This window comes from Grampus griseus, assembly GCF_964374135.1.
Source record: "Grampus griseus genome assembly, chromosome: 4".
Classification (NCBI taxonomy): domain Eukaryota; kingdom Metazoa; phylum Chordata; class Mammalia; order Artiodactyla; family Delphinidae; genus Grampus; species Grampus griseus.
The window spans coordinates 80,491,257-80,517,014 of record NC_138997.1 but is presented as its reverse complement, the minus strand read 5'-3'; the positions used below and the strand labels follow the sequence as shown (position 1 = coordinate 80,517,014).

The 25,758-nt window shown below is 38.5% G+C and overlaps 1 protein-coding gene across 2 annotated transcripts in view; it reads right to left on the bottom strand.

Annotated features, from left to right (window-relative positions):
- SMIM14 (small integral membrane protein 14) overlaps window positions 1-25,758 on the bottom strand; it is a 69,926-nt gene that overhangs the window by 7,591 nt on the left and 36,577 nt on the right. For both annotated transcript variants that reach the window (XM_082653514.1, XM_082653513.1), the window contains exon 3: window positions 7,688-7,736. In XM_082653514.1, coding sequence (XP_082509640.1) covers window positions 7,688-7,736 — 49 coding nt within the window. The remainder of the gene's footprint in view (window positions 1-7,687; window positions 7,737-25,758) is intronic.

Below are 25,758 nucleotides of genomic sequence, written 5' to 3'. Positions count from 1 at the left end.
ACGAGCATCTCCCCTGGCCCACCCTCCATGCCCTACCAAATGGGATTTCTATCCATCCAACTGCCTAGGCCAGAAACCTATGAAAACACCTTTTATTCCCTCAATGACCCTCTATTTAACCCATCATGAAGTTTCTGTCGAGTGATATTTAGGAAGTAAATATTTACTTCCTAAATATCACTCAAGTCTGTCCACTTTTAGCTCCGTGCCCACACTTGCTCAAGCTACCATCACTTCTTGTCCGGTCTCTTAACTGATCTCCCCATACCTACTCTTGCCTCCTCTAATTCTGTCCTTTAAGCTGCTCCAAGAATGGTATTTTTTAAAAAATCAAATACTATTATTTTTATTACTAAATAATAGCTAAAAGTTGAGTTGTTACTTTGAACCAGGCATTCTCTCTTAATCCCTTTTAACAATTTTTTTTTTTTTGCCACGCCTGGAGGCTTGTGGGATATTAGTTCCCCAACCAGGGATTGAACCCCAGACACCACAGTGAAAGCACCGAGCCCTAACCACTGGACTGCCAGGGAGTTCCTCAACAATCTTATTTTATGGTCGGTACTATCATATCTTCATTTTATAAATGAGGAAACTGAGGAAAAGTGGGGGTTAAATCCCAATGTCATAGAGTTGGCATGTGGCAAAGCTGGGATTTAAATACAGTGGTCTCATTCCGTAGACTGTGCTCTTAACCTCTTTGCTGTCATAATTTCTGACAGTATCACATTAGAAGACAGATCCCTGAAAATTACTACTCCTGTGGGTAGTAAAATTGGAAAATACAGGGACTTCCCTGGTGGCACAGTGGTTAAGAATCCGCCTGCCAATGCAGGAGACAAGAGTTCGAGCCCTGGTCCGGGAAGATCCCACATGTTGTGGAGCAACTAAGCCCATGTACCACAACTGCTGAGCTTATGCTCTAGAGCCCGTGAGCCACAACTACTGAGCCTATGCTCTAGAGCCCGTGAGCCACAACTACTGAAGCCCACATGCTCTAGGGCTCGCATGCCACAACTACCAAGCCCATGCACCTAGAGCCCGTGCTCCACAACAAGAGAAGCCACTGCAGTTAGAAGCCCACGCACCGCAACTAGAGAAAGCCCACGAGCAGCAACGAAGACCCAACGCAGCCAAAAAATAAAATTAAATTTAAAAAATAAAAATGGGAAAATACAGATTTTAAAAGAATTTTGATAGATAAACTCATAACTATCTGTTAGGTAAAACTAGATTATTTAAAAGTAGTCAGAGAAAGATAACTGTGCCTTCTATACATGATCACTTCTTATAGTGCCCTCTCAGAAGTAAAATGCTAGATTAATTGTACAGACCAGAAGTGTAAGCCCAACGCCAATTCTTACGTTATTCAATTTGGAAAATGGGTCCCTTACTTTTTGATACTCTTCACAGGTAAAAGATTGTGACGCTTCAGAGAGTTACCACAAATTTACTAATGCCTATTTCTAGACAAAGCAACCCTGACAAAATGCCCGCTCCATTTTAAGACTCTCATAGTGATAATACAACTCCTAGTTCCCCATAACTGTCTCCTAGCTTGGTTCCTATTGCAGCCTTTCCTTCCTGCATACTACTGCCAAAAAAGTCTGCTTAAAAAACACTGCTCTTAACACATCTCTGCTGGCTAATCCAGTGACTCACTTTCCACTGCTACTGCTTCAACTCTGAACTCTTCAGCCTGGCCTTTCCTCATCAGATGTGGCCCTACTCATCAATATTACCTCTTACCATTTCTCAGAAAAAGCATCCCCTGGTCTAGTCAACCCCATTCTTTCTTCCTTCTTTAGCCAGTGGTTCCCTGGCCTGTCTGCCCATCAGAATAGCCTGTGATGATACCAATGTCACAGTTTCCAAGGCCCTGCCTCACATTATCTAATTCAGGAGCAGCTCAGGGGTGGGGTCAGGAATCAACAATATTTTTAAAGCTTTCCAAACGAATCTGATGCAATAGTTCAATGCTAGTGTGACTAACAGCACTTGCCAACTTTGCAAACTCAGTCCTTCTGGGGACTGATTATTCTTCCCCATCTGGCATGATATTACAACTAATCTCATTTAATTACACCCCTCTCTCATCTGTAAAAAAGTCTCCGTTTTCTCTGCCCACTCTTTCCTTTCTTCTCTAGACTAGTGTAGCACTTCTAGTTTGAAGGAATGGTTTCCTACTTCTCCTAATTAGGTCATTAACTTTTTAAGAACTGAGACCATCTCATAGCTGTTTGACTCCACCACCTCTTAGATATATAATCTTTGTGCCTCGATTTCCTTATCTGTGAAATGGAAATATTACAATCACCTCATAGGTAGTTAGAAAGATAGAAGAGAGAAATGGTCAGTACATGGAAAGCAGCACAGTGCCTGGTACACAGTAGGTATTCAAAAAACATCAACCATTATCAATCTGTGCTCTAGTTAAAATCAGTATTAGGATCAACTAGAGCACAGAAAAGACTGAGTGCAGAAAATTCCTTGTGTGAATAGCTAGGCTGGATAAGATGGTGAAGTGAGAATGAAAAAGGGTCAGACACAAATGGTAACAGGATGAAAGAAGCACAACACTTGGCGACTGCCTGGACTGGTTATGGTAGGAGGAAGAAAAAGTAAGGGTGCCTCTAAAATTTCTGCAGGGCGGTAGTATGCAGAAGAATTCTCCACTTAAAAGGCCAAATGGATGCAGGTTTGATCTGACTTCCCAGGTTTGACCTGACCTCCCAGGTCTGATAAGAGCATTTCTCTTATTCTCTAATAACTTAAGGCCCATCTCAGAATAAAGGACAATAGCTGAACCAATTATAGTCGAACCTCTTGATCACAGTCAATGTTTTTCTGTTTACAGCAGTAGCACAAACTTAAGATTGGCTCTAGAATGTACTTTCACACGGACAAACAGTGCAAGGTTATGAACAAAAAACTGGAAACAGACCTAAACGTCTGCCAAGAGTGTCTGATTAAGAAATTATGGTATATTTCTCTCCCATGTTTTCTCATCCTGCGTCTCCTCAGGGAGCACTATGGGGGGCTGGTGGTGGCTGCAGTGTCTGATGGCAGGCATCCTATTTCTATGCTGAGTTCCCTCAGGGCTCACCCTCAGGCAGCTGTAATGTGAGGGCTTGATGGCTGCAACATCCTTTGTTTACTGAATTGGCAGGCATCATTTAGTTTCATTGATAAGGTGCGTATTCAAGGAATGATTTAAATGAACTCAGACTCTTGCATCTTCCCGTACAAAGAAAAGCGCTGACTTCATTAACTTGAGATGTCTGTTTTTCTTTATGTTTTTCTTTTTTTTGCTGCGCCACATGGCATGCAGGATCTTGGTTTCCCAACCATGGATCGAACCCACACCCCCTGCAGTGGAAGCCTGGAGTCTTCACCACTGGACCATCAGGGAAGTCCCTGTCTTTCTTTAATTAACAATAATCTTTTGATGTTCCTACTACCTGGTTTCTTGCAAAAACTCCTATATATCCTGGCTCCTCCCTTACCTCTTCAGAGCAGTCCCTCAGTGTCATCTGAGAGGCTGTCTTCCAGGCTTAAGTCCTCAGCAAGTCTATCAAATAAAATGTAATTCTCAAAAAAGAAAAAAATTATGGTATATCTGTAAAATGGAATACTATGAAGTTATAAAACAATGTTGAGGGAAGTCTCCATGAGATATGCTATATTTTGACAGAGAAAAAAAGCAGGTGAAAAACAGTGTGTACTAAGAAAGGGGGGCAAATAATATATATTTTGCCTGTACATGCATAAAGAAATTCTGGAAAGCTACATAGAAGGCCAATAATACCTAGAGATAGGACATGGTTAGATGGGAGAATATGAGTAGGAAGACACCTTTTCACTATACACTAATTAACTTCTTGATTTTTGAACCATATATAAAAACATTAAATTGAATGAAGCAAAAACAGTAAACCTAAAATGTCTTAGGATTGGAGACACTGGGTATCTGAACTGACTTAGACTTTTTGAAATATCCAGGAATGGGGATGAATGGGGTCACTATAGGCTTTCTGTGATTATTCGCAGTCCCTTGTGACAAGATCTACTTCTTCGTGAGGTCTCAGAACAGGCATGCTACTCAAACTCCCCGACACAGCATGCGGCTAATACAAACAAATACCAGGAGCAGCTATTTTAAAGTCAACACACAGAGCTGAAAGGGCCTTTGAATGAGCTGACCACTATGGTTTTTATTGTGACAACTGTTTGGCACTAAATATTCTAAATATTAACGTAGTGCCAAGTAATCTAGATATTAAGAAGCACAATCTGGGCTTCCCTGGTGGCGCAATGGTTGAGAGTCCGCCTGCCGATGCAGGGGACACGGGTTCGTGCCCCGGTCCGGGAGGATCCCACATGCCGTGGAGCGGCTGGGCCCATGAGCCATGGCCACTGAGCCTGCGCGTCCGGAGCCTGTGCTCCGCAACGGGAGAAGCCACAACAGTGAGAGGCCCGCATACTGGGAAAAAAAAAAAAAAAAAAAAGAAGCACAATCACATGCAGGATATAAAGTCTGTTCCCCTCACTGCCTAGGAATTAATTGCCTTAAAAGGGTAAATACTTTTTACTCTATGGTCTAGAAAAATGTCAAATCATAAAAATGTAAAAGGACTTTGTACACCAAAATACAGGGTTCCATTTTGCTCAAGGGTTAAGTCTTTGGTTACAAGAAAAAGTATTACAAATAAGATGTCAAATGGAATATTCACAATGAAGCTATTAACTTAGCTGGACACCAGGAAGATGAAAGAGAAGGGAGGCTCTAAGAGCTGGCAGATCCTGAGGGATTATTTCTATAAATGTATACAGGTTTCCAGTGGGAAAGGCAGAAACAGAACAGCAGTGAAATTGGACAGTGCACCAGCAGGCTTTAACCCTGTGATTTTGGAGTTGTATACAGTAATTACAATATCCTCAGAACATCTACCCATCTTTTGATTTACTCCAAAATTAAATTAGCAATAGAGCTGGTTTCCACAACTCTTCATCTGAAAGACAGTCTTTCAGAAGAGTGGGCAGACTCATTCTATGCAGCTCTAGAGAACAAAACTGTGGGTAAATATCACGATGAAGTGGAATGTAGCTCAATATAAAGAATCATGCAGCAACTAGATATGCTCACAGATTGCAGCTAGATTCTGCTACCACATGAAGTAATGAACTTCATATTCTATTAAATCATCTCAAATACATGCAGCACATCATGGCAGGCACAATGGATACTGTGATATTATGATATAATAAGAAATACATATATTTGGTCTTCATTCTGGTTCCTGTCGGAAAGCTGCTAAAATCCTTGGAATTTCCTGAGTGATAAGGGTGACAGGAACATCTTTTCTTATTCATAATAAACCCCTTTCAACCATATCTGAGTTGATGTTAATGAGGTGACTCTTAGTGGGCCCCCAGAAAGCTTCAGGATGGGGACTCACTGGGAGTCTGACCAAGTGATTAGAAGGTTGGAACTTCCAGCTTCCAAGTTATTCACCAATGGCCAATGATTTACTCATTCATGCCTATGGAATGGAACCTCCATAAAAGCCCTAAACAACAGGGTTCACAGAGCTTCCCGGTTGGTGAACACATGGAGGAGCTGGGAGGGTGGTGCACCCAGAGAAGACAGGGAAGCTCTGTACCCCTTTTCTCCTCATACCTTGCCCTAGGCACCTCTTCCATTTGGCTGTTCCCGAGTTGCATCCTTCGTAATAAACTGGTAATAGTAATTAAACTGTTTTCCTGCCTTCTGTAAGCCATTCTTACAAATTATTGAAACAGAAGAAGGGGTTGCGGGGACCCCCGATTAATATATATTTTATGAAAACAGCATAATCTCATTCGTGAAAATTTAGAATACACAGAAAAGTAATTATATCGCTCAGAGGAAACAACTGCTTAAACCATTTAAAGACATGGCTGTTAGAAAGGATTTCCACCAAATGCTAAAAGAACTGGGGCGGGGTGGAACGACTGGCCAAGATAACTGAATTAATACTCAAGCTCTAGAGTTGTGCCTTTATATTTGGATTAAAGAAGTGAAATTTCACCTACAGAAATGAGTATACTTGGTTTACAGGTGGGACTGGCTCAAGGGTCACAAATACCACAAATATAATAAACACTTGTTTTCCCATAAGGAGTTCAATAAGATTATTTTCAACTAGAAGAACACATTTTAGCTTTACTGCTGAGGCAAAAATTTACGACGCTTATCAGAGGGCACACTGCAGATTAATGAATGCTACTGAAGAGACAACATAAAGAAATCTGGAGTTGGGGAACCACCACCCATCATCCCCAAAACCTAACGCAAGTCTGCCCATTACTTTCTTGCCCAGAGGCATATAATTATTACCCCGCTGCACCAAAGGACTACATTCTGACAAAGTTTCTACTTTGGGACAGGCACTGTACTAGCTCCTGTTTCTCTAAGTTGTTACATTTACAGAATTTGATGGGATACCCAGTTCACACAGTAATACCAGTAATTAATAATGTACTAACAAGTTCCTTTATAATGATACCTTACTGTGTTTTGTTTTAGTTTCACATACATAATAAAGTGGTGCTCAGCTTCAGAGATGTGAAGTATAAGCAACTAGCCTATTAATAAATGCAATTTGGCAATATATCAAAAGCCCTAAAATGTGCAAAAGGATGTTTGTTCAAGCATTATTTATAACAGCAAAAATATATTAGCAACCTAAGATTCCAACAAAAGGGAATTATTTGAACACTGGTGCATCCCCATAACGAATTATTAGTCAGTAAATATTTTTAAGGTAAATACATGCTGATATACTCACAATACAGTAGTAAAAAACAATATATACAAAGTGATCCCGTATTTGTAAGTATATATGAAATTGAATTGTGCCAGGCTTCACCATCCTGTAAACGTCATACTTCCATTCTTACAGTCAAATTATTATGGTATAAGACTGAATTGGCTATTATTTCCCCTCAAAGTATCCCTCAAGTTATGTCTGTCCTGAAAAAAAGATGCCTCATATTATAAGTCTGTCAGCTACATTCACCATGCGGAATACATCTTCCTGCACTGATTCTCACTTTACCATCACCATTGCCCATAAAGCCATGGAGGAACCTCCCTACTGCCCTTACCGTCTTGAGAATCCTAATGTCAGAGCCAAAGGAATGACTCCAATGTCTCCAAAGCTTCCAAACCTTGGGAAAAAATGGCCCCCCCTGCCTTCACTCACAAATTCTCAAAGTTGCCAATGGATGCAAATAGATGGTAGGGAAAGAGTGAGGGGTTTGTGCTAGCAGCCTCGGTGTTCAGTTCAACGAGCCAGAAGTGCCCTGTTCCACGTGTATTTGCCCAAAAAAGGGTCTTGGAAGGGTTTACACCAAGTTGTTAACAGTGGTCATCTTTTATTATTCTGGAAGTTTTTCCTTTTCTTTTTTTTTAATCTGTGATTTTATAATTTTATTCAATGAACAGGTTTTGTTTTTGTGACAGGACCAAAAAACACAATTTTTTAAGTTAAAAAATTAAATATTTAAGTAGGAAATACATTACTAAGAACCATTTCCTTAAAGGGCAAACTGTAAGAATAATTTCTGGCAAAAAATTCAGTCTTATTCTGGTCTCTAATTCTGCCCCCAATGCCAAGCCTCCTCCTGTCCCATCATTACTTACATTCCTGAAGACATTCTGTGTCTGTGCAGTAGGACTGGGACTGCCTCAACTACAATGAATAAGAAGAAAGGAAAGTTAGCCACTGGACTTAACCAAAAATGGATACTATTTATTAGAAAGATCATGTTTTGCTTTTTAATGAATGCTACTACAGTATATATCATACCTTCAAAATCAGATAAAAACATAGAATATATTGAGGGGCTGTTCAGTTTGGGGGGATTATTTTCTCCTCAACATAATATTCAAATATACTGTGATCTAGTGCAATTCACCTATTTAAATTAGGAATTTTTAAAAGTCACCTGTGGATGGGTGCTGGTGGTGGGATGAACTGGGAGATTGGGATTGACATATATACACTAATATGTATAAAATAGATAACTAATAAGAAATCTGCTATATAAAAAATAAAATAAAATTTAAAATTCAGAAAAAAAAAAGTCACCTGTGACAGAAACTCCTGCTGCCATATGTTATTAGACTTCCCAAAGGAAAAGCACTTAACTGTAGAGGAGAGCTACTAGAAAAAGAGTAAACTTCGTTAATAAGGTTTTTTTCTCCCTGAAAATTAGAAGCCTCTGCTTCTAATAGAAAAAATAGGTTCTCTTTGTAGAAAATGCACCTTTGAAAAGAAGGCTTTTTTTTTTTTCCTTTTTGCTTACATCTGCATAAATAGTGGTTAGACAAGGAAGAAACTAATAAAAACGATACCACAGGAGTTGGGGGTGGGATGGAGGAATGGAGTGGGCTCTGATGAGAAGGGATCCGAAGTTTTCAATGTCTATCTTTATATACAATTTAATTTTGGAAACATATGATTATGAATTTTAAAGATAAGTGAAAAGTAAAAACCCATCTATCAATAAACATATATCATCCTTTTATGAATGTTCACCCTATGCTGAGGGCTTTTAGGATGTTTAGAAATGATCATCTCATAAATCTTAAAAGAGATGATACACAGTAAACTGAATGAACATGCAACTTTTCAATTCAGCCTCATTACTTTATAATGACACCCCCTCTCCATTAAAGCAGTTAACGCATAACCTGCAATTGTTTGGGGAAGCAGCTACAGAGCAGTTGTGCTTAGCTGGTTAAGCACGGGCTCTGCAAAAAGGCAGATCTTGACTTAAAGTCAGGCTCTGCAACTTTCTAGAGTTTCAAGACCTTGGGTGAATTCTTTAACACCTCTAAGCTTTAGTTTCCTCATCTGGTAAAATGGGGATGATATTACCTATATCTGAGTACAAGTGAGAATTAAAATACACAGTGCATATGAAATGTCGTAACAACCCAAGAAAGAAGAAACGTTAGCTATTATTATTACTGTGCCAAACAAATTATGACCTCATCTAAAACAATTATTGGAATTAACAGAACAAATCATCTTGTAAGTTGTTCTCTAAGATGATCAGGCTTGCTTTGGTGTATATCACTAAAAGTGTTGTATTTGTTTTTTGGTTTTTGTTTTTCAAATATTTATTTATTTGGCTGTACCAGGTCTTAGTTGTGGCATGCAGGGTCTTTAGTTGCGGCATGCAAACTCTTAGTTTCGGCACGTGGGATGTAGTTCCCTGACCAGGGATCAAACCCTGGCCCCCTGCATTGGAAGCGTGGAATCTTGGCCACTGAACTACCAGGGAAGTCCCCAAAGTAGTTCTACTTGAATTAGAATGGGAAAACAGATCTTAATTAATGTAAAAATATGCTGGGTACCTTAAACCTTCTTAAATATGAAAAGAATCAATCCAAAACCTCTTTAAAAATTTATGCATTCTACAGCTATTATCAAAAAGACAATAAATAACAAGTGTTGGTAAGGACGTGGGAAAAGGGAACCTTTGTGCACTGTTGGTGGGAATATAAATTGGTCGCGGCCACTATGGAAAACAGCATGGAGGTTCCTCAAAAGATTAAAAGTAGTGTTACCACATGATCCAGCAATTCCACTTCTGGGTATTTACCCGAAGAAAACAAAAACACTAATTCGAAAAGATAAATGCAGCCCCATGTTTTCTGTAGCATTATTTACAATAGCCAAGACATGGAAATAACCTAAGTGTCCACTGATGGATGAATCGATAAACACACACACACGCGCGCACACGCGCGCGCACACACACACACACACACACACACAGAGGAGTATTATTCAGCCATAAAAAAGAATGAAATCTTGCCATTTGCGACAACATGGATGGACCCCAAGGGCATTATGCTAAGTGAAATAAGTCAGACAGAGAAAGATACTGTATGATCCACTTATATGTGGAATCTAAAAACAAAGATCTCATGGATATAGAGAAGAGACTGGTGGCAGGGGGGAGGAGGGTGGGCAAAATGGGTGAAGGGCAGTCAAAAGATACAAATTTCCAGTTAAAAAATGAATAAGTTATAAGAATGTAATGTACAGCATGGTGACTATAGCTAATAATATTGTAAAAAATTACACATTCTAAAGAAATTGAAAAAAAGATTACTAGACCCTTGGGTCACAAATCAGACCTAATGAACCTCCTACTTTACATATACTTTAAGTTTTATTAATTTTTTCCCAATAAGCAATACGTATACACAGTACAAAATTCAAAAGTACAAAAGGATACTCTATGCAAGGTAAATCTCTTGCTCTCTTCTGTCCTTCAGCCTCCACAGCACTCAGGTTTTTTTGTGAATCTCTCCAGAGATGTCCTTACATTTTTATAAGCATATATATATCTTTTCCCATTACTCTTCCACCTCTAAGTAGCATTGTAGCAAATGTAAAACAAAAAGATTTATTAGGTCTTTGGATTGAACAAGTACTATCTAATTACTTAAGATATCAAATAAGGAGTAAAAATAACTTTCTTGGGTTTAGTATTTAGCAATCACACAGCATATCCCAAAATCTACAGCTGTGATCGAAATGACCAATGAATTATCAGTTCATTGTACATTATGTAACTCAAGTGCCAGCCCTGGCTTTTGGCTATAGCTCTACTTGAACTGATGCCCTTGTCTTCAGGTCTGACTTGCTGGCTGTCTGTAGCTCAATGATAGCTACAAATGACATGATTTCCATGTGAAAAGCCCCCAAGTCTTTACATATCCACTTCCTCACAAATCTACTTCCATGGAGGGCCACACCACCAGCTCTAGGCTTCTTCTTCATGCTTCCATCAGTCTCATCCTCCTTTCTCAATGTGGGTCTACCAGATAAGATGCTCACTGTGTTCGTTTTTGACCTCCCTGTGATGCTGGCAGATCTGGGTTTCACCCCACACCCTTGCAGTGGGTTTGTAGTCTATAGCCAGGGTCACCAAACTAAAACCGTAGGCTGGAGGCCTATTTTTATAAATAGTTTTACTGAAACATAGCCACACCCATTTGTTTACATATTGTCTATGTCTGCTTTCACTACAACAGCTGAGTTTAGTAGTTGCCATAGAGACTCCAAGCCTAAAATATTTACTATCTGGCCCTTAAATTACTCAACACTACTGATAATGACAACCAGCTAAAGACATCTAGGAAATACCCATGAAATATGAGAAAAAACAAGCATTTTTGTGTAGCTATATAAAAGTGTTCATTTAGAAATGTGAGATGCTCATTAATTATGTCTAGTTATAATGCAACAATCGTTTATTTACTTATTCATTCAAAATGTTTACTGAATGCCTACTACATGCCAAGTACAGTTCCAGGTACTGAGGATATGGTGTGAAAAGGACAAAGTTTCTGAAAAGACAAAGTTTCTAGTCTTATGGATCATACAGTCTTGTGGGGGAAATCAGACAATTAACAAGTATATTATAAAAATGTCAGAGAGCCACACAGAGAAAGTAGGATGGCATACAGTGGCAGTCCAGTAGCCACTTTAAATTAGGCAGACAGAGGCAGTAACACTTAAGGGACTATCTACACAATAATAGCAGTAAAAGATCAAGGAGATGAGCATTCAGGAATTCCAGACAGAGTAAACAACTAGGAAAGGCCCCTAGATGAAAAGGTGCCTGCGAGTTGGTGTTGAGGAACCACAAGGCCACTGTGGCTGGGGCGTGTAAGCAGTATTACTTAGCTGCTGTATTTAGTCAACCTCAGAACCAAATGCTCTCTAGATATGCACAAATCAGCACAGTTTTCTGTTAATGGCATTAGTCTGACTGCCTCCAATTCTAAGACATATAACAGATACCTATATGTTTTATCAATGTGGAATAGGGGTACCTTCTTATTATCACATTAGAAATACATTTAAATACAAATATATTTTAATGATAAATTTATACATTATATTACTTTAAATTATAATTTAAATAATTTATTATTTATATTACATTATAATAAAAATAAAATTACAGAATACTTAGACATTAATGTGGATTAATTCACTGACTTAGTACAATTATCATTATGTTTTCTAGCATTAAAATATGCATACTTTCATATAATTACAATCATTATAATAACAAATATTTACTGGGAACTTTTATGTGGTAGAGACTATACTAAGAACTTTAATTTATTTAATCCTCACATTCAATAGCAGGAGGCAGGTGCTATAACTCCTACTTTATGGATGAAGAAATGTGTTTGCGAGAGGTTGGCTAACATATCCAATACTAACTCCAGAGTCTAAATTTTTAATCTCAATTCCATTCTACTTTACAACATACAAAATTTTGTATCATAATTTTAGTTAACATATCATTAAACACTGTGTAACCAACCACAATTTGTTTTTCACAATTTTGCATGGTTACAGAATACTCCAGTGAGTTGATAATCAACTGATATAAAACTGAACTGAAGCAAATTCAGAGTAAAGCGAAAATGACCATAGATGTCATTACCTAATAACCTCTAAGATTAACACAGCCAATGTTTTCTTTCAGCACTAAGAGATCTCTTTCCCTTTAGGTGTCACCAGAAGGAGTAGGCTTCCCTTTGGGACTATGATAAAAAAAACGGTAATGTACAATTTGTCCTGCTATACAAGTTTCTAGAAAACTAATTCACTCACAATTGGTAAATATAGAAATGATGTCAGCTTTATGTGGTAGCTGTGTTGGTTCATAAATGATTTTTTTCTAGGTAAGGGGAACCACAGAGTGGGAGGTCAAATTACGACTTTGAGCAGGTCAAATTATAACTCATGCCATGCAGGCAGAAGCCTTTTCAGCTTTAAGAAAATTGTTAAAAAGTGCCTTCACACATGCATACACACACACGCATACGCACGCACGCGCACACACACACCACACACACACACACACACACACATGACCAAGAATGAGAAGAAATTATTCACTGGGAGCCTGGCTGACTGAAGCACTCCATCTCTAGCCCAAGCTGCAGTGAATCTTTGGGACATTCCACCAAGAGCTGGAGCTGGATCCTGCTCTTCTGGCTGATCTCCTATGGGTTCCTGGCTACACTCTACATGTTCACAAGCAGATGATGCTGCAGGCTCTGAATAATAAGGTGCCAAAGTATCATGACCACATTTCTAGTCCAGGACTTAGTGTTTTACCCAAACCAGCGTGTTGGTTCAGTATGTCAGATTCAAACACGATGGGTAAATTATAGTCTTTAAAGAATTTAAAAAACACATTTAGTAAAACAAGAGAGTCTTTTGATGGAACTCTTTAAACAGAGAGACCTAACTTACAGTGCATCTCAGTTTTCTCTTGACTTATTTGAAGAATACAGTGGGACTACTGATGCTGATTTTGGCTACTCCAAAAGGAAACCATTTATGAAAGCAAACATAACTAAAAGAAAACCAATAAACAAGGTCCTACTATTTTCAAAACTATATTCAAAATCCTGCAGTCAACCATAATGGAAAAGAATATGAAAAAGAATGTACATATATATATATATATAGAACTGAATCACTCTGCTATACAGCAGAAAATAACACTATACTGTAAATCAACTATACTTCAATTAAAAAAAAAGAAAACCAAGGATAATAAATGAAGGAAACAGGCATGGCAGTATCTACAAGATGGAGCCATAAACTTCAAGTATTTTCTGTATTACAGTGGAGTGGCGGGAACTACATGTGGACTATCTACAGCCAATGGTTGCTGCCTAGGTAAACCTTCATGCTAACACTGATCCCAGGATCCCAGGGAAGATCTGGGATCTTCCCCAGCTAACCAGGATGGTCATGTAAAGTTCCTTAGATGAGTTAGCTTCAAAATCGAAGAGACAACATAGTATGATTAGAAGAAACGTTTTTCTTCCTTGGGGAAAAAGGCAGAAAACAGAGATTTAAAGAATACAAGAGTCTTGGCAGAGATTTCCTGTTAGGGAAAATGTAGAACCTAAAATAGTCTCTTAGGATATCCAGGAAGCCTCATATAGAACCTTGGCTGTCAGAGGCTGATGGAAAAACCATAGATCAAAATAAGACTCTAATGACAAAAAGCAGATAAATGGAACTTCTATGAGGAAGCTTACCTTGGAGAAATTCTTTGAAGAAAATTACAAAAAACAGAAAGTCTCTCTTTGGAGTTATCAAAAGGTACCTGCTATGGATGTTCGTGTTTCCCTCACCACTCCAAATTCATATGTTGAAGCCCTAATTCCCAAAGTGATGGAATTTGGGGATGGGGGCCTTTGGGAGGTGATTAGGTTTAGATGAGGTCATGAGAGTGGAGCCACCGTGATGGAATTAGTGCCCATACAGGAAGAGGGTGAGACCAGAGCCGTCATTCTCTCTGTGCCATGTGAGGGTACAGCAAGGTGGCTGTTTGAAAACCAAGAAAAGAGCCAAATCACCCTGGCATATCTGGCAACATCTTGATCTTGGACTTCCCAGTGCCTCCAGAACTGTGAGAAATGATTACTTGTTGTCTAAGCTGCCCAGTCTGTGGTATTTTTCCAGAGCAGCCTGAGCAAACTAAGACAGCACCTAAACAAGAACTTATCTGCTGTTTTTCTATGTCTGCTCAAGAACCTCATGTATATTGGAGGTGCTCTTCTTTCCCATGCACCGGGTCTACCTGTGGACTGGTAAACAGTGTGGTTCAAAAGAGAAGCTTTAAAGTCAGAGGTATCTGGTTTCAAATTCTGTGTCTGTTACTTTCTTAGGCAGAGTTTCAAACTATAGAAGAGATAAATACAATCTGTTATCTACCTTAATGTCATTGTGAGTATTAAATGACATAATTAATATTATATAAAATTAAATATAAAATGTACATAAAAACTCAGGTCATGGCCCACAGAATGCTTTCGGATTATAGCAACATGCAGGAAAGGGCTGCCTGTTTGTACAAATAAGCCTATTCATATTTATCACTACTATTTTTTCAAAAAGTGAAATTCCAAAACCAACAACAAAAAAGTACTTTCAAATCAGGTGTTAAACAGTTGGTCAATGTCCTCTGACCAGACCTCACACAGCTCACAGTAACAGGTTAGCTTGAAATAACCTTAGACTGCCAAAACCCAGCTCCCCCTAATTTTTAATACTGCACAGCATTCCATTTAATTGCATCATTTCCAAATTTGTATATGAAAAACAATGTTGTGGTGAATGTTCATATAAATACAGTCTTACACACTTGATTAATCTCTTTAGAATATGGAGTAGAGTTGCTATAGTGAAGGTATGTACACTTTAAGTTTTGATATACACTGCCAAATTAGAGGAGGGGAATTTTAAAGAAATGACAAAATACAAAGTACATTCAATTCAATTATTCCTGCATAATCACACCACTGAGGAAGCCCAGTGTTTCAACTGGGAGACAGCTAAAACCTAACTATATCTGATCACATTTAGTTCTTTTTTTTTAATTTATGTTACTGAAGTATAGCTGATTTACAATGTTGTGTTAATTTCTACTGTACAGCAAAGTGATTCAGTTATACATATATATGTACATTCTTTTTCACATTCTTTTCCATTATGGTTTATCACAGGATATTGAATATAGTTCCCTGTGCTATACAGTAGGATCTTCTTTATCCATTCAATACACAATAGTTTGCATCTGCTAATCCCAAACTCCCAATCCTTTCTTCCCCTATCCCTTCTTCCCCCTTGGCAACCACAGGTCTGTTCTCTATGCCTGTGAGCTTGTTTCTATTTCGTAGGTAAGTTCATTTGTGTCATATTTTAGATTCCACATATAAGTGGTATCATACGGTATCTTTCTCTTTCTGACTTACTTCACTTAGTATGATAATCTCTAGATCCATCCATGTTGCTGCAAATGGCAGTATTTCATTCTTTTTATGGTTGGATAGTATTCCATTGTATATACGTACCATATCTTCTTCATCCATTCATCTGTCGATGGACATTTAGGTTGTTTCCATGTCTTGGCTATAGCAAACAGTGCTGCAATGAACACTGGGGTGCATGTATCTTTTCCAGTTATAGTTTTGTCTGGATATATGCCCAAGAGTGGGATTGTAGGATCATATGGCAACTCTATTTTTAGTTTTTTGAGGAACCTCCATACTGTGTGTTTTCCATAGTGGCTGCACCAATTTACATTCCCACCAACAGTGTAGGAGGGTTCCCTTTTCTCCACCCCCTCCTCCACCATTTGTTATTTGAAGGCTTTTTATTTTTTCTTCTTAATTATTTATTTATTTGGCCATGCCACGTGGTTTGTGGGATCTTAGTTCCCCAACCTGGGATCGAACCCAGGCCCTCGGTGAAACCTTGGAGTCTCAAACACTGAACCACCAGGGAATTCCCTGAAGGCTTTTTAATGATAGCCATTCTGACTGGTGTGAGGTGGTACCTCATTGTAGTTTTGATTTGCATTTCTCTAATAATTAGCAGTGTTGAGCATCTTTTCATGTGCCTTTTGGCCATCTGTGTGTCTTCTTTGGAGAAATGTCTATTTAGGTCTTCTGCCCATTTTTTGATTGGGTTGTTTGATCACATTTAGTTCTTAATGACTAAGTAGCATCTCTACATATTTTCCTACAATATTAACAAAAATATTCAATAACTTGGAAGGACCACAATAATCCATGTACATTTAAGCCTGAAGACTTCAAATAATCAGGTTAAAGGCAAGTCTGAGTTTTTTTTTTTTTTTTTTTTTTTGTGGTACGCGGGCCTCTCACTGTTGTGGCCTCTCCGTTGCGGAGCACAGGCTCCGGACGCGCAGGCTCAGCAGCCATGGCTCACGGGCCCAGCCGCTCCGCGGCATGTGGGATCTTCCCGGACCGGGGCATGAACCCGTGTCCCCTGCATCGGCAGGCGGACTCTCAACCAGTGCGCCACCAGGGAAGCCCAAGTCTGAGTATTTTGAAAATAGTTTTTGAATGTCTAACACTAATAGGTTGCCCAAATGATATGCATATAGTTTCCCAAATCCTACAAAAATACCTTCTAAATTTGAGTTTAATTAATTTATTGAACTAAAAGTCATCATGTAATTTATGGCCACTGACAAGACAACAACATAACTTATATGCTATACCTTTATGGTACAGTCTATTTTGATTATATATAAAGATATAGATACATGACTGTCCACAAACTCAATGCAACATCTGGCTAAGAGAGCAATAAATGTCATGAAATGGGATATGTGAGTGGGGGCCAAGAGGAAGGGGGACTCTGACATTTTGCTCTGTATTTCTACATTATTTCAAGTGTCCGTAATTTAGATATTCACATATTATAAGTATCATTAAAAGGAAAGACAAAATTCCAATACCATGATACTTGAAAATGAGGCTGACTCTGATTTGCTGTTATGGACTCAATGTTTGAGTCTCCTCAAAATTCATATTTTGAAATCCTAATCCCCAATGTGATGGTATTAGGAGGTGGGGCCTTTCAGAGGTGATTAGGTTACGAGGGTGGAGCCCACATGCGTGGGATTAGTGTGCTCATAAAAGAGACCCCAGAATGCTTTCTTGCCCTCTCTTCACCCTATAAGGATACAAGATCTGCAACCTGGATGACGGGCTCTCACCAGAACCCAACCATGCTAGCACCCTGATCTTGGACGTCCTGCCTCCAGAACTGTGAGAAATAAATTTCTGTTGTTTATAAGCCACCCAGTCTACAGTATTCTGTTATAGAAACCCGAACTAAGAAATTTGCTAATATGAAAAAATAAATGAAGTGAAAAAAAAACAAGTTGCAGAAACGTAAATATACTATGATCCCTTCTATGTGAAAACAAATTTCTAGAAAGAGATATATAGCAGACTGTATTTTCTAAAAACAGTCATAGCAGTATTTCTAACCACACACGCTCTTCCAGAATCTTACCACTCCCCATCAAGAGGTGGAGTCTCCTAATTCAAAAATGGTTTAAAATTAACTCAAAATATATTAAAGACCTGAATGTAACACCTGAAACCATAAAAATCCCAGAAGAAAACATAGGTGGTAAGCTCCCTGACATCAGTCTTGGTGATAAGTTTTTGGATCTGACTCCCAAAGCAAAGGAAACAAATGCTAAAACAAATAAGTGAGACTACATCAAACTAAAAAGCTGTTGCATAGCAAAGGAAACCATCATCAAAATGAAAAGGCGGGCGTCCCTGGTGGTGCAAGTGGTTGAGAGTCCGCCTGCTGATGCAGGGGACACAGGTTCGTGCCCCGGTCTGGGAAGATCCCACATGACGCGGAGCGGCTAGGCCCGTGAGCCATGGCCGCTGAGCGTGCACGTCGGAGCCTGTGCTCCAGCAGCGGGAGAGGCCACAACAGTGAGAGGCCCGCGTACCGCAAAAAAAAAAAAAAAAAAAAAAAGAAAAGGCAACTTATTGAATGGGAGGAGATATTTGCACATCATATATCAGATAAGGGGTTAAATATCCAAAATATATAAAGAACTCATATAATTCAATAGCCAAATAAACAATCTGATTAAAAAATAGGCAGAGGATCTCAATAGACATTTTCCCCAAAAAGACATAAAGATGGCCAACAGGTACATGAAGAGATGCTCAATATCACTAATCATCAGGGAAATGCAAATCAAAACCACAATGAGGTATCACCTCACATATATCCATCATATATATATATATCAATATAATGCAATTATTATTCAGCCTTAAAAAGGAACAAAATCTTGCCTTTTGCGACAACATGGAAGGACCTCGAGGGAATTATGCTAAGTGAAATAAGTCAGAGAAAGACAAATACCATATGATCTCACTTATATGAGGAATTTAAAACAACAACAAAAGATCAAGCTCAAAGATATAGAGAACAGATTGGCGGTTGCCAGAGGTGGGGGGGTTGGGAGGTGAGTGAAATAGGTGAAGGGGGTCAAAACGTACAAACTTCCAGTTACAAAATAATTTAAGTTATGGGGATGTAATGCACAGCATAGTGACTATAGTTAAGTAATAACATATTGCATATTTGAAAGTTGCTAAGAGAGTAGATCTTAATAGTTCTCATCACAAGAAAAAAAACTGTAACCGTGTATGGAAACAAGTGTTAACTAGACTTACCCGTGACAATCATTTCCCAATATATACAAGTCGCACACCTGAAACTGTTATTTGTCAGTTATACCTCAATTCAAAAAAGAGGTGAAGTCTATTCCCCCTCCTCTTAAAGCTGAGCAGGCTCAGGACTGCTACAACCAGAAGTATAGTAGAAGTGTTGTATGTGACTTCTTAGGCTAGGTTATAAAAAGTATCCAGGCTGCATGGTTCTTTCCCTCCCCCATCCTCTCGGGATGGATGCTTCTTGCCCTTGGAACCAAGCCACTGTGCTGTGAGGAAGCCAAGCAGCCACATGAAAAGGCCGTATGTAGGTGTTCTGGCTGACAGTACTAGGTAGGGTTTCAGCCACCAGCCAGCATCAACTGCCAGACAGTGAGTGAGCAAGCCTCCAGATGCTTTTCTCGCTCCCAGCCTCTCAGTCGTCCAGTTAAGAACCCAGACATTATGCAGCAGACAAGCCATCTCCACTGTGCTCTGTATGAACTCTAGACACACAGTTTGTTAACTTAATTGAAAGGTTTTTCTTATGCCACTGAGTTTTAGGGTAATTTGTTATACAGCCATAATAACGGGAATATAAGAGAAATTGTAAATAGCTTAAAATCAGTAAAGTGGCAATGAGAGGCTGGAGAACATAGGGAGATTTTCACTTTTCCATTTCTACACTTAGTACTGCTTGAATTTTGTGACATGATGACATGCACTAGCTATTTTATCTTTTTTGTTTTGTTTTGCAGTACGCGGGCTTCTCACTGTTGTGGCCTTCTCTCATTGCGGAGCACAGGCTCCAGACGCGCAGGCTCAGCGGTCATAGCTCACGGGCCTAGCCGCTCCGCGTCATGTGGGATCTTCCCGGGCCCGGGCACGAACCCGCGTCCCCTGCATCGGCAGGCGGACGCTCAACCACTGCGCCACCAGGGAAGCCCGCTATTTTATCTTTTAAATAAAACATAACCTCACTTCTGTGAAGGAGGCCAGAAGGGGGTCCCCTCACACAGTACAACCTGATGTCAATTACACGAAGAATTGTCAATTACAGACCTCAACAGAAGATCATCAATCACAGGCCCCAACAGGAAAAGATGTACACTGCATCTCCTACAAGAAACTGACTACCCCAGCAACTCAGCCAATGAGAAGCCATCATCACCCTGAGCTCTCACTTTTCTCCAATGGGTTTTTGTTCAAAACACCACCTCCCAACTTACTCCTTTTTCTCTATAAAATAATGTCCCTCTCCTTTATTCCTTGGACTTGCTAAATAATATTAAATTGGGGATAAAATATATATACCATAGTATCTAAATGTTTATTTGTGAGAAAGATCCGGGAAGGTGCATACCAAATTCATCTAGGGAAGTAGGAACATGCCAGATATAGAGAAGTGAGTGAGAAGTTTGGGCTTACTTTTAATGTATTGATTTTGTGAAAAAACATTAGTATATTATTCATATTAATAAACATTTTACAAAAATATAAATTAATAGGAAAATATACTAACAGTAGATATATTTGCTGGGTAGAGAAGTTTCTTAAGAAACTTTTCAGGCATACATCTTCCAGGAAAAGGCCAATAATAGGTCTTACTTAACGTGACTTATTTAAGTACAGTGGACATTAGTCACAATTTACAAGGCCTTCAGGCTTGTAAGGGGAATCTGACCAATGATCTCCCAGATCACATGCTTACAGTACTTTAATACGGAAACAAATGTAAGTAAATTAGAGATGCAGAAGTTTCAGTTACATGGTTTAGATTAGAGCTGAAATACAGAGCTCAACAAACAAACAAAAGGGGGATTATCTGCATTCCAAACCTTAGTTTACAACAGAAAGGAGGAAAAACACAAAGCATAACCTAAATTCACATTTCTAAATCCATCTGTTCTTTCTGGAACTCCTATCATTAATAGAAGAAACTGTATACCAAGAGACAGCCAGTCAAGGAGAACAGGAGAAGTAGCTGGCAAGAGAGCAGAAGAGGATAAAAACAGAATAATTCTGCAAATGGGGAACAGAAAAAGTCTCTCGCCAGGCCATCTTTATGGTTGTAAGGAAATATAAGTGATTTAAAAAAAACCCAAACAACTAGATATATCAGTTATAAGGAAATACCTCCTTAAAAACAAAACTAACCTCAGAGGAGACACACACCAAAAAACCTACAACTTAAAAGAATGATTTATAATTAGACTATGATTTTGTGTTGGCATCTTTCTACATATCTAGTAGTATTCTACTACTACATCAATAAAAACCCATATTTATCCATAGGCATATTCCCATGTTAACAAGTAATGAAACACAGAACTGTATGTAACATGGTAAAGATATCCGATTTTTTTTTTTGCATTTTATGTCTCATTTTTAATTCATTTTCAGTACTGATTATGGTTTTTTTTTTCATTTTAACATCTTTATTGGAGTATAATTGCTTTACAATGGTATGTTAGTTTCAGCTTCACAACAAAATGAATCAGTTATACATATACATATGTTCCCATATCTCTTCCCACTTGCGTCTCCCTCCCTCCCACCCTCCCTATCCCACCCCTCCAGGCGGTCACAAAGCACCGAGCTGATCTCCCTGTGCTATGCGGCTGCTTCCCACTAGCTATCTACCTTACGTTTGGTAGTGTATATATGTCCATGCCTCTCTCTCGCTTTGTCACAGTTTACCCTTTCCCCTCCCCATATCCGCAAGTCCATTCTCTAGTAAGTCTGTGTCTTTATTCCTGTTTCACCCCTAGGTTCTTCCTGACATTTTTTTTCCTTAAATTCCATATATATGTATTAGCATACGGTATTTGTCTCTCTTTCTGACTTACTTCACTCTGTATGACAGACTCTAGGTCTATCCACCTCATTACAAATAGCTCAATTTCGTTTCTTTTTATGGCTGAGTAATATTCCATTGTATATATGTGCCACATCTTCTTTATCCATTCATCCAATGATGGACACTCAGGTTGTTTCCATCTCCAGGCTATTGTAAATAGAGCTGCAATGAACATTTTGGTACATGACTCTTTTTGAATTATGGTTTTCTCAGGGTATATGCCCAGTAGTGGGATTGCTGGGTCATATGGTAGTTTTTTGTAGTTTTTTAAGGAACCTCCATACTGTTCTCCACAGTGGCTGTATCAATTTACATTTCCACCAACAGTGTAAGAGGGTTCCCTTTTCTCCACACCCTCTCCAGCATTGATTGTTTCTAGATTTTTTGATGATGGCCATTCTGACTGGTGTGAGATGATATCTCATTGTAGTTTTGATTTGCATTTCTCTAATGATTAGTGATGTTGAGCATTCTTTCATGTGTTTCTTGGCAGTCTGTATATCTTCTTTGGAGAAATGTCTATTTAGGTCTTCTGCCCATTTTTGGATTGGGTTGTTTGTTTTTCTTGTTATTAAGCTGCATGAGCTGCTTATAAATTTTGGAGATTAATCCTTTGTCAGTTGCTTCATTTGCAAATATTTTCTCCCAGTCTGAGGGTTGTCTTTTGGTCTTGTTTATGGTTTCCTTTGCTGCGCAAAAGCTTTGCAGTTTCATTAGGTCCCATTTGTTTATTTTTGTTTTTATTTCCATTTCTCTAGGAGGTGGGTCAAAAAGGATCTTGCTGTGATTTATGTCATAGGGTGTCCTGCCTATGTTTTCCTCTAAGAGTTTGATAGTTTCTGGCCTTACATTTAGGTCTTTAATCCACCTTGAGCTTATCTTTGTGCATGGTGTTAGGGAGTGATCCAATCTCATACTTTTACATGTAGCTGTCCAGTTTTCCCAGCACCACTTATTGAAGAGGCTGTCCTTTCTCCACTGTACATTCCTGCCTCCTTTATCAAAGATAAGGTGACCATATGTGCATGGGTTTATCTCTGGGCCTTCTATCCTGTTCCATTGATCTATATTTTTGTTTTTGTGCCAGTACCATACTGTCTTGATTACTGTAGCTTTGTAGTATAGTCTGAAGTCAGGAAGCCTGATTCCTCCAGCTCCGTTTTTCGTTCTCAAGATTGCTTTGGCTATTCGGGGTCTTTTGTGTTTCCATACAAATTGTGAAATTTTTTGTTCTAGTTCTGTGAAAAATGCCAGTGGTAGTTTGATAGGGGTTGCATTGAATCTATAGATTGCTTTGGGTACTAGAGTCATTTTCACAATGTTGATTCTTCCAATCCAAGAACATGGTATATCTCTCCATCTATTTGTATCATCTTTAATTTCTTTCATCAGTGTCTTATAATTTTCTGCATACAGGTCTTTTGTCTCCTTAGGTAGGTTTATTCCTAGATATTTTATTCTTTTTGTTGCAATGGTAAATGGGACTGTTTTCTTGATTTCACTTTCAGATTTTTCATCCTTAGTGTATAGGAATGCCAGAGATTTCTGTGCATTAATTTTGTATCCTGCTACTTTACCAAATTCATTGATTAGCTTTAGTAGTTTTCTGTTAGCATCTTTAGGATTCTCTATGTATAGTATCATGTCATCTGCAAATAGTGACAGCTTTACTTCTTCTTTTCCGATTTGGATTCCTTTTATTTCCTTTTCTTCTCTGATTGCTGTGGTGAAAACTTCCAAAACTATGTTGAATAAGAGTGGTGAGAGTGGGCAACCTTGTCTTGTTCCTGATCTTAGTGGAAATGCTTTCAGTTTTTAACCATTGAGGACGATGTTGGCTGTGGGTTTGTCATATATGGCCGTTATTATGTTGAGGAAAGTTCCCTCTATGCCTACTTTCTGCAGGGTTTTTATCATAAATGGGTGTTGAATTTTGTCAAAAGCTTTCTCTGCATCTATTGAGATGATCATATGGTTTTTCTCCTTCAATTTGTTAATATGGTGTATCACATTGATTGATTTGCGTATATTGAAGAATCCTTGCATTCCTGGAATAAACCCCACTTGATCATGGTGTATGATCTGTTTAATGTGCTGTTAGATTCTGTTTGCTAATATTTTGTTGAGGATTTTTGCATCTATGTTCATCAGTGATATTGGCCTGTAGTTTTCTTTCTTTGTGACATCCTTGTCTGGTTTTGGTATCAGGGTGATGGTGGCCTCATAGAATGAGTTGGGGAGTGTTCCTCCCTCTGCTATATTTTGGAAGAGTTTGAGAAGGATAGGTGATAGCTCTTCTCTAAATGTTTGATAGAATTCACCTGTGAAGCCATCTGGTCCTGGGCTTTTGTTTGCTGGAAGATTTTTAATCACAGTTTCAATTTCAGTGCTTGTGATTGGTCTGTTCATATTTTCTATTTCTTCCTGGTTCAGTCTTGGAAGGTTGTGCCTTTCTAAGAATTTGTCCATTTCTTCCAGGTTGTCCATTTTATTGGCATAGAGTTGCTTGTAGTAATCTCTCATGATCTTTTGTATTTCTGCAGTGTCAGTTGTTACTTCTCCTTTTTCATTTCTAATTCTATTAATTTCAGTCTTCTCCCTTTTTTTCTTGATGAGTCTGGCTAATGGTTTATCAATTTTGTTTATCCTTTCAAAGAACCAGCTTTTAGTTTTATTGATCTTTGCTATCATTTCTTTCATTTCTTTTTCATTTATTTCTGATCTGATTTTTATGATTTCTTTCCTTCTGCTAACTTTGGGTTTTTTTTGTTCTTCTTTCTCTAATTGCTTTAGGTGCAAGGTTAGGTTGTTTATTCGAGATATTTCCTGTTTCTTAAGGTAGGATTCTATTGCTATAAACTTCCCTCTTAGAACTGCTTTTGCTGCATCCCATAGATTTTGAGTTGTCGTGTCTCCATTGTCATTTGTTTCTAGGTATTTTTTGATTTCCTCTTTGATTTCTTCAGTGATCACTTCTTTATTAAGTAGTGTATTGTTTAGCCTCCATGTGTTTGTATTTTTTACAGATCTTTTCCTGTAATTGATATCTAGTCTCACAGCGTTGTGGTCGGAAAAGATACTTGATACAATTTCAATTTTCTTAAATTTACCAAGGCTTGATTTGTGACCCAAGATATGATCTATCCTGGAGAATGTTCCATGAGCACTTGAGAAAAATGTGTATTCTGTTGTTTTTGGATGGAATGTCCTATAAATATCAATTAAGTCCATCTTGTTTAATGTATCATTTAAAGTTTGTGTTTCCTTATTTATTTTCATTTGGGATGATCTGTCCATTGGTGAAAGTGGGGTGTTAAAGTCCCCTACTATGAATGTGTTACTGTCGATTTCCCCTTTTATGGCTGTTAGTATTTGCCTTATGTATTGAGGTGCTCCTATGTTGGGTGCATAAAATTTACAATTGTTATATCTTCTTCTTGGATCGATCCCTTGATCGTTATGTAGTGTCCTTCTTTGTCTCTTCTAATAGTCTTTATTTTAAAGTCTATTTTGTCTGATACGAGAATTGCTACTCCAGCTTTCTTTTGGTTTCCATTTGCATGAAATACCTTTTTCCATCCCCTTACTTTCAGTCTGTATGTGTCTCTAGGTCTGAAGTGGGTCTCTTGTAGACAGCATATATATGGGTCTTGTTTTTGTATCCATTCAGCCAATCTGTGTCTTTTGGTGGGAGCGTTTAGTCCATTTACATTTAAGGTAATTATCGATATGTATGTTCCCATTCCCATTTTCTTAATTGTTTTGGGTTCGTTATTGTAGG